A 10,154-nucleotide genomic window follows, 5' to 3' on the forward strand; every position below is an offset into this window, starting at 1 on the left:
GCCGCCTTCAGGGAGTGGCGGAATATTGTAAATTACTGTTCTTCAGCTCAACTTTCGCGTTGTGTTGCCAACAAGCTCCCAGTTTTATTTCAAACCGTTCACTTTGAACAAATAGTCAATTGGTTGTTACTGGCAATGCTTGGGTATATAAGCATCCTTTTTAAGTTTTACGTTGAAGTGAGTTTTAGCTTATGTTTGAATAGTCTAAACATCACGTGAAGGCAACAGGAACAAGGACGAAGAAAATGCATTTTAAAGCGCCTGCGTGTACATAGTAGAATACAGACACATAACATAGAGAGATGTGTTTTTGTTATTTAAAATATTGTTGACAGTTATTTTATTCTGGTTTGTCTCCCCAACTTTATTTTGAACAAATAATATTACAAAGTCGACCTTCAACACAATTGCAATTTTCAGAATGCAATAATAAATATAACATAAAATAAACATTAACATTGACAATACAGTTGTTTAGGTCTTGCAGTCTACAGAGTAGAATATAAAAAGTAAAAGTAAAATAAACGTATGCATAAATGAGTAAAATGAAACACTGTGTACCTACTAATTTCTTAACAAATGTGCCAAAACTACATATAAAACATATGATAAATGCACAGTTACAGCAAAAAGAAAAGTAAAAATATAAACGAGGGATCTGCGTGTGAGATAAAGTTACATTTCTGAAGAAGAGTTTTTGTTTGAAGAGTCATTGATAGTAAAAAATTTTTTATTTTTTTTTTTAAAAAAGATGCAGCACATGTTTTTAAGTCAGTTTCTTTAAAATTATTAAATGAGTTGATTTTGCCATACCATTTCATCTTGTATACATAATATTTTGCTTGGATTTATAATGAGATATATTTTATCTGAAGAAAAGACAGAATTGTTAAAGATTAGCAATATTTGCAATTTTGATAAAACAATGTTCTTTCCATTTTTTTTCTGTAAGGATTCATTGCAATTCCGACCGAAGTATTATGACATGAGAAGACTCCATAAAAAATGTTCAATACTCAAGGCCTTCACCCTGACAAAACGAGCAATTGTTGCTAATACTTGGATAGAAGCGACAAATGTTAACTGGATAATATCTATGCAAAATCTTAAATAAAAAAATATTTGACCCAATTAGTAATATATATACACACTAACACACACACACACACACACACACACACACACACACACATTTTATATATATATATATATATATATATATATATATATATATAGAGAGAGAGAGAGAGAGAGAGAGAGAGAGAGAGAGAGAGAGAGAGAGAGAGACAGACAGACAGACAGACAGACAGACAGACAGACAGAGAGAGAGCCTTTGTTGCCAGTCTGCAGCTTTAGTGTGTCCAGTTTTGCAACATGGTGCAGCCTTAGTTTATAGAAGGCAGATACAAGTAGTGAAATCAGCCAGAATACATTTCCATGCAGCACAGGAATAAGGCATCTTTTCTGATTTACGTTCACAGTAACAGAACTCAACTTTTTACTGCCACATACAATATGGCGGTGACGTTTACGTGCGAACCTGCGCCCTATGACCACTGACGCGTCTACGTATATGATGTCTGTGCATTTAACCATACCACTCCCCGTTACTGTCGAATAACGGGTTTATCAGATTAATATTTTTATCAACCCAGTTATGTATATATAACTATATGTTTAATGTAGCATAAAATGCGTTTACATGTTGCGTCGTTTGTCGACTCGTTTCGAAGCAGTAGAACCGCGCATGCGTGAAGCGAACGGAAGTCGTTTCAGGGCTGAGCGGAAGCCGTGACGTCCTTTCTGCTCTCAGCCTGCCATCATGGTGAGTTCGCCATGAGAGTCGGAGAAATTATAACTCAAATTCCGTCTAGTTTAGCGCTTGTTACGGGAGCACGAGCTGCCACACGCGTTACCGACGTGTTTATAGACGTATATCGAAGCCTTTTATGAAGCCCGCTGTGGGTTTTGTTGCCGGGGTGAAGCGTGTTGTCGGCTGCTGGCCGCAACACAACGTGGTCCGCCAGGCTGTGTAGGCCCGAAGCCGTCCTATGGTCGAACACAGTACAGCGTTTAAAACTTAGATTTCTTTAAGCGTCCTATGTTTTCTGGTTAAATGTGTCTAATTCGCGGTTCGCTGTGTCATGGAGACGTTAGCTAAGCTGCACAGCGCGACCACGCTATATTTTTTTACCTGGATATCACCGCCTACTCATAATCAACGTGTTTCTAGTCGGCCACTCTGGTTTTCCCGCTCCTGGTCCAGTTAACATCTGCTGTGTCTTTTCAGGTGTTTAAACGATTCGTCGAGATCGGCCGCGTCGCTTACATCTCGTTTGGACCCCATGCCGGCAAGCTGGTGGCCATCATTGACGTTATCGACCAAAACAGGGTAAGTGACCGGAGATGCTTTAGATCCTGGGTGGGCAGACACACGGCTTGCTGTCAGGTTCTCCTCAGTCCTGCAGGTGGCCGGATTGTTTTTGACTGGGCTGTGTTGAAGCAGAGCGGCGGATGGGAACGGGGGGCCGCTGCTTTAGGTGCTCTAACTCTGCTTTTTCTGCCTGGCTCTTTCCCAGGCGCTTGTAGATGGACCCTGCACAGGCGTGAAGAGGCAAGCCATGCCCTTCAAGTGCATGCAGCTCACGGACTACGTCATCAAAGTACCCCACAGGTCAGTGTGCATGTCTAAGCAGCTTGAAATATTAACATTTGTCCTATTATGTGTAGTATCCTGCAGTTCTCAGTGTTTCATTTTTTTTAATAAATGCATCACTGTTTCCATTTTACACGTTTTTTGACACGGAAAGTTTTTTTATTAATAGTTATCACAGGGTTCCCGCGGATCCTTAAAAAGTCTTAAAAGGCATTGAATTTTGTATTATAAAACTAAGGCCTTAATTGGCATTAAAATGTCTTAAATCAGTCTTTCTTAGGTCTTAAAATTGTTACCAGGTCATAAATAGGATTTTATTTTTGTAATCCTTACCAAACGGTAAAATAATTGACACAATTATATATTTTTAAATTTACCAAACGGCTCAATGTAACCATTATTGGTTCCGTCCCGATAGTGGAACCAATAAAAACTGTTGCGGCCGGACCATAGCTGCGAAAAACAGTTGGCACTGGTTATGTTGTGGTTCTTAAAACTGATTTATAGTTTATTTTAGTAGGAAACAAAAAGTTCGTGAATTCAGTTCAGTAGTTGTTAAAAATATATCTGTAATTTGTGTGTGTGTGTTTTTTTTTTTTTTTTTTTTTTTTTTTTTTTTTTTAGCTTTCTTCCTATATGGAATGTTTTGCAAAATTTTAAACATGTCTACTGGGCCAGAAAATAATGGTTTATGTTAAAATAAACATTTGGGTGAAGTTGTCGCAACCAGGTTTGTCTTGTTTATCGTGAAGTTGGTTTTAACTTTTTATTTCAAGTGGCATTAAAAGGTCTTAAAAAGTCTTGAATTTAACTTTCCTTATGCTGTAGGAACACTGTATCAAGCGGATGCTTTATTTGAAGTGGCATAGTAAACACTCATTGGACATTAATTCAAAGTGTTGATCTCAATATCGGGTTGAGTTGGGCTGGACTCCATCTCAGTTTTGTTTTTGCGAGCATAAGCTGTAGGACTGTTGTGTTTGCTCCTTAGAGACCCAGAGCCACTGTTAAACCTGTGCAACTGTTTTCCTCAAGTTCTGCGTTTTGTGTCTGTGAGCTTCTAAGGGAGTATTGTAGATAGGGCTAGACGATAATTCAGTAACAATATGTATCAATCAATAGATGTGTATATATAAAAAAAGGGCCAATAAAAAGTTCAATAGAAGAACAGTTGTTCCTTTTGTATTCTAGCCATGTAGATTAATATTAGTCGTTACATCCTCCCAACCAATCATAAACGCCGACCCAGGAACCAAGCTCTGCCCCCTCAGAGAGTTCAGTGACCACGCATTCTTTTTTTTTTTTTTTTTAAACTTGAAATATTAGTAAAAAAAGTTCATAGGATAATTAGTTGAGTTTGAAATCAGTATTTGTGTGTTTTGTATCTAAAACAGCAGAAAATGGCCAGGGCTGCACTTAAAATATGTTTTGAATTTGTTGATGATCATCGATATCAATCCAATATAGTTTCTATTTTATCAATATGCTTTTTCTATATCCAGCCATAATTGTAGCAGACTTTTAACTTAAAATCGTGTTTTTAAACTTGAAAACACTGCGAAGAGTAGGACTATGGCTCCTGCTTAACCAAGGCCCACATTATTTTTTTTTTTACCTTGGCTTTTTCACAACTTTCCATCCATGAGAACACCCGTAGGTGGTTGTTGGCACCCAGATAAATTTGGGTATGTTTTGCCCATCTGGCAGGCCACAGATTAACTTTTCAGTTAGCAGACTTATGAAGATTGCAGGAATGAAATCTGTCTATGCATTTAAAACCGCGGTGGGGGCACATGGTTTCAGAACAGAAGATAAAGAGAGTTGCATGAACTAATCCAGCCCCGCCCAGCCAACAGGGACTCATGCACTATTACTGGTAGCACATTATGCGCCTTCAGTCCTTTTCTGTTTACACCCAGCTCATTGTTGCTGATGGGGTTTGTTGTTTGCTCCTGAAGCACAGCTCGCTTTCTGTCGTCTCTAATTGTTCTGTGATGGTCCGCAGCGCCCGCCAGAAGTTTGTGAGGCGAGCCTGGGAGAAGGCCCAGGTCAACGAGAAGTGGTCGCAGAGCAGCTGGGCCAAGAAGATCGAGGCAAGACAGAAGGTAAAGCTCATGCTACGATCTGTTAGTTGATTTGGTTTCTCTTTTTTTAATTAATTTAGCTTGACTGCTACGTTTTTAGTTTTATCCAATCAAAGGTTGACTCTTGGTCTGTAAGCTTTAAACTCAAGCCTGTGGTTAAAGGGTTGGTTTGGACGTTTTTGAAGATGGTTTCCATAAATTCACGATCGGTAATAGTTTTCATAGTAGTAAAAACTCATCACTGTTGGCTTGTTGAAAAAGTAAATACACCCTCGGAGTGACGGGAGGCTAACAGGCTTTAAAGACGTTCACTGTACCAATGTGCCTCAGTGCGAGTTTGCTGGGCGTCGTTTATAAATGGCAGGAACCCAGCCGTCTTCCACGCTGCTGCACAGCCCACAGTCTGAGCCAAAATCCCAAAGTTTTGCTTCGTACTCGATTGAGCCAGAGCTGGGTTCTGATTTAAGCTCCCCCCCCCCCCCCATCTGGATCAGTATGGAACCTTGTTGAAGACATTTTCTGTTTCCAGCTCTTTTCCCCCCAACCCTTTTGACTAGGAAGTTGGCCTTTAGTGGATTTGTCCCATATCTGTTCTTTGCTGTATTGAAAGCCTATAAATAGTAAATATAGGCTTAAAATGGACAAGTCCTGAAAAGAAAGAAAGAAGTTTTGACGTGAGGAACGTATTCTCCTGTCTGACCTTTTTCAATCTTTCTCATGTTTTCAGAGGGCCAAGATGTCTGACTTTGACCGCTACAAGGTGATGAAGGCCAAGAGGATGGTGAGTACAACACAACGCTGAGCTTCCTCCACCAGGAACTTCTCCTTAGTGAGACAGAAGTTCCTCTGCAACTACCAGGAGCTTTTTATACACTTGGAGCATTTCTTGTGTGGATTTCCATGTTGGGCTCATAAAGCTGGCTCTTTACACCCATGTGTAGCTCCTCCTCCAATCTGGGAGCACAGTGTCAACCTCAATAAGAGTCCCAGAGGCAGTCCCAACCAACAAAGTCAGACCAACACGACATTAACCTGTCGGGTTGTTTCAAAGCCACGTACTGCCACTGAATGTGTGGAAAGGATTATAAATGAGCTGCCTCCATCCTGATTGCTGGGAAATGGCAGAGCTCTAATTGTGAGCAGTTTAAACTCAGACATTTGTAGATATCCACAGATGTGTCGTAAGACTAATGAGCACAGAAACACGATGGAACTGCTGCTGCAGAGCATCGAATTTAAACTGGGCGAATAATCTACTACCAGGAGCAGCTGCTGGCTTTAATCTGTCTGAGAATGTAAACACGGAAATACTTCAAACTTTCCATCTATAATGTCTTAATGCTTTGTTCGGAGCATTTCTCTGTGTGACGGCAGAGGTCCGCATTTTAAATGATTTCCAATAAGGCTGGAGTTTATCAATGTATTTTGAGGCAAAGTCTGAAAGACTGAGGGGCCAGATTAAAATGTTTGTTAAACTGAACAGTAAATGTGAACTGCAGAGGAGAATAGTCTGGGAAATGCTGGGAATGTTCAACCAGTCTGATCGTTTAGCATCGCGTCATAACGGGACGGCTGTAGTTCAGGGTCCATCCAACAAAGTGCTCCCCATACATCGGGTTAGTTGAGTCAGATTCTGTCCCGCTTCCTGCAGCACAGACACATCTAAGGCTGGTAGTTCAGAACGGTCGAGGAGCGTCATTTGAGCTGTTCTGTCCAGGTCTGGGTGCAGCTAAAGGGAACTCATTAGAAATGGTGCAGTGGATGTGATTAATATTGAATCGATGCATTTTTTTTCTTTCTTTGTGCAGAGAAACAAGATCATCAAACACGAGGTGATGAAGCTCCAAAAGGAGGCGGCAAAGAAGTGAAAAACTTTCACAAAATAAATGTGTTGCTGTTCATCTGGGTCTTCTGTTTATTGTTAGATTACCAGAATTTAATATACAGTAGTTTAATGGAAAGCTCTCACAACTAATGTCACTTCTATCGGTCGAACATCACTTGGTATCATTAAATTTGGTAAAATAAGCAGACTCCTTGTGTTTCTGTCTGATTGATAGGTTGATGTGTCCTGGTCCTTTGAGGCCTGCTGTCCTGTGTGCATTACAGGTTTCCCTGCGTCCACCCACTCCTTTCAAAGGAATTGGTTACAGCTATTTATTAATTTCTACTAAGACGTTCAGTTCAACGGATTGGTTGAGACAGGCCGTGTCAGAGCAGAGAGATCCATGTGAAACTTGGTGTCCTGTGGGGATAAATTTAGGAATACATTTGAAATTATTCCATCCTCATGCTTTAGGTCAGCTGCCTTTAAAGCGGGGTCTGTGAAATGCATGTGGGGCCTGAGGATGCCCCTGGGTTGAGCTGAGTAACAGCTTAGCATGCTGGTAAGGGCTCCCTGGTCACGAAAAGCTTGAGAACCCCTGCTTTATCTTATTTTAGCAGCATGTTAACAACCACCAGTAGAGAATATTTTCTGTAAAACTGTTTGGAGTAAGAGAAATGGTGAGATTTTCTGGTTCTTAAAGCACAACAGCCTTTGAATCAGACAAAAGCCAGGAATTTCATAACGTCTTCACCCGCGTCGTTCTGTCAGATGTCCACTAGGTGGCAGTCTCGGTCGGTGAATCTTTGTTACCAAAGAGAAAACAAAAAACAAAGCAATACTTTACATTAGAACCTGAAGGAAATAAAACGTTTTTTTTAAGTATTCGTGTTTGATTATCACCATCCAAAGTCCCTGATGGGAGGAAGTATCTGGGTGTGTTTAATTTCTAGACCCTGCAGCCGGGTCCTGTTACAGATGTTACAGGCAGTAACATGCTGTGCAGGTCTGAGGCGGAAGCGGGCTGGTAAATATTGCATAACTTGAACATTGGCCAGTTGGTTCACAGACGAGAACAGGAACAAGGAGCGATGCCAACACACGCCCTCCTCTGTCACCACCGCCAGCCGGGCGGCGACTTCCTCAGAAACTACAGCAGGAAGGCTGGAGGCGCTTCTCATTCAGGAGTTTCATCCACCCGAGCTTTGGAACTGGACCCACGCGTCACCGTCACGCCGTGGGAGTCCCACAGCCGCTCATGGCAGACCCACCGACACGCGAACAGAGGTCGCTCGGCTGAAAGGAAACGGGACGAATGGAAAATCTGCTATGAACGCGCTGTTTGCGGTGTGTAGGTCTGACGTCGGAGCTCACGGAGCTGTCATTCATAGGCACCAGACCGGAAATGGTGGCATTTGCTCTTTCAAGATAAAAGCACAGAAGCCATTTCAAATTTAGCATGAAAAACATAATCTAGGAGAACGTCATTCAGTTTTCTGAATTTAAAGTGTGGCCCCTGTACTGATTTTTGCGCCCCCCCCCCACCCCCCACCTAACTGCATTTCAAAGAAAGTTTTGCTCCACCAGCACAGGTGGCTGATGCAGATGGAAGCTCTTAATTTTTGATTAGTGCAAAATCATTACAGATAAGTTAAAATCCTATTATTGAAAATGTTAAGTAAACACAAAGTATTCATCTTTTAATAAACACGCTTTTGACATTCTCTTTAATTTCATAGTAGCATCTATCCAATGACATTTAATTACTCAAATGGAGACTGACCCAAATACTCTTCTTATATTGCTAAACCAAAAAAAGTAAAGTGTATTATTTTTAAAGAGTCAAATTGTTCAAAAATAATTTGCAATCCGGATGATTTTCTTTTAATACAACAAATAAGCAAAACCCTTTCTTAAAAAAAATAAATAAATAAAAAAGATCTTATTTTGTAGAGCAGGTAAAAAAATATTTATGTTTTGCCCTACAGTTCCTTTGGCCCATGTAATAATTATTGAACTTTATTGATCTCACAATGGAGAAATTCACTTCTGCATCTTAACCCATCCCCTTGGGGAGAAGTGGGCTGCCACTGTGCGGCGCCTGGGAGCAATTGTGGGTTAAGGGTCTTGCTCAGGGACCCAGCATGGCAGCTTGTGGGAGTTGAACTCAGAACCTCTGGGACCAAAGCTCTGTGCTGTAACCACTCGGACAGCACTCCCCTCAAAAAGTCTGGACACAATGCCTTAAATCAGTTAAGGCCTTGTGTCAGCATGTTTATCCAGTTCTATTCATGTTGTCTTGACACACCCTTTAATTCCTTGAATATATTCCAGATATTAAAACGTTTTCTCTGGGATAAATGTTATTTTATGTCTTGGTGAGAATTCATGATATGTAAAATGAAACAAGAAAAATGGTGTCATATATACTAGGTAAATATTAAGTGTATATCATTTTATCTTTCCAACTTCTGAATAATGAATAAAGTTTGCCTGATACCACCAATTAACTGCTAAGTCAATTCATATTATTTAACGATTTAGGGAGTTTTCACAGTTTATTTTAAGGAATCTTATCATCGCTTGTTGAAAATCTAAAACACCAAGGCTGGTCAAGCCTTAGCTGGATTTTGTTACACTGGACAGGGAGCATTTACAAAGCTAAGATTCATGAAGCTTGAGTGATTAGGTAAGGCTTATTTTGGGATTTTTGACATTAGACTGAGGCAAGAGTGATTAAATTGAAATATGTACACTGCTCAAATGTGGACTGAGTTATTCTACCTTGAGTTTGGGTTCTTTTAGATAATTTCTCTCCCTTTTTTTGTAACACCAAACGTCCCTAGACACATATTTGTCTAAACATACTCATCAAGCTTAACATTGCAGCAGATGAAGTAAATAACTAATTATTGTTTCATCACCTGTTAATGGGCAGGATTTTTAGGCAGCAGGAGAATTATTTCTTTCTCAAAGTTACTGTGATGCATTGTAGGCAGGGGAGAGTGTCAGGGTTTAAATGAGTTTGGCAGGTAAGAAATTGTGACCCGATCAGAGCTTCTCCAGAACTGCAGCTCTTGCAGACGTGGGTGTTTCCCGTCTGCAGCGGTCAATATCTCTGGAAAGGGGTCCAAGGCAGGGATATTGATGAATCGGCAGGAGCTGCAGTCGCTCATGCTGATTAATTAAGTAATTGCTGAATCTGAAAGAAAGGTGTCAGAATGCACAGTGCATCACGGCTGAGGCTGCTTAACTCAGACCAGGCAGGGGGCCCATGCTGGACTCTGTCCAACACCCAAAAAATGAAGGCCATGCGAGCATCAGAACCGGACCAGGGGGTAATAAGAAAAAACCTGGTGAATCATGTTTTCCTTCAGAACACGTGGTGCACCACTGGTTTGCGTGTGCGCCTCTTGCTTTGGGGAAAACGCGACAAGTTGTCAGCTGCATTGTGATGTGTTGAGAAATGTTCTGCTGGGAAACAAATGGGTGCTGCTTTGACACAGATCCCTTGCCAAAGCGTTGCTGCAGACCATGTGCACATACACCCTGTCATAGGAACATTCATCGGTGGCTGTGGCCTCAGGAT

At 40.9% G+C, this 10,154-nt stretch overlaps 1 protein-coding gene across 1 annotated transcript; it reads left to right on the top strand.

The window, feature by feature from the left end:
* The first annotated feature begins 1,714 nt into the window (after positions 1-1,714).
* On the top strand, positions 1,715-6,768 carry rpl14 (ribosomal protein L14). The gene is made up of 6 exons (XM_021320662.2): positions 1,715-1,825; positions 2,291-2,392; positions 2,580-2,674; positions 4,662-4,761; positions 5,468-5,521; positions 6,549-6,768. The coding sequence occupies exons 1-6, from the start codon at positions 1,823-1,825 to the stop codon at positions 6,606-6,608; spliced, it is 414 nt and encodes a 137-aa protein (XP_021176337.1). The 5' UTR covers positions 1,715-1,822; the 3' UTR covers positions 6,609-6,768.
* Positions 6,769-10,154: the final 3,386 nt, after the last annotated feature.

This window comes from Fundulus heteroclitus, chromosome 13, assembly GCF_011125445.2.
Source record: "Fundulus heteroclitus isolate FHET01 chromosome 13, MU-UCD_Fhet_4.1, whole genome shotgun sequence".
Classification (NCBI taxonomy): Eukaryota; Metazoa; Chordata; class Actinopteri; order Cyprinodontiformes; family Fundulidae; genus Fundulus; species Fundulus heteroclitus.

Coding starts and splice junctions, on each gene's coding strand:
- rpl14 (XM_021320662.2), top strand. Junction 2,393..2,579: donor ACGTTATCGACCAAAACAGG/GTAAGTGACCGG, acceptor GCTCTTTCCCAG/GCGCTTGTAGATGGACCCTG. Junction 2,675..4,661: donor GTCATCAAAGTACCCCACAG/GTCAGTGTGCAT, acceptor GATGGTCCGCAG/CGCCCGCCAGAAGTTTGTGA.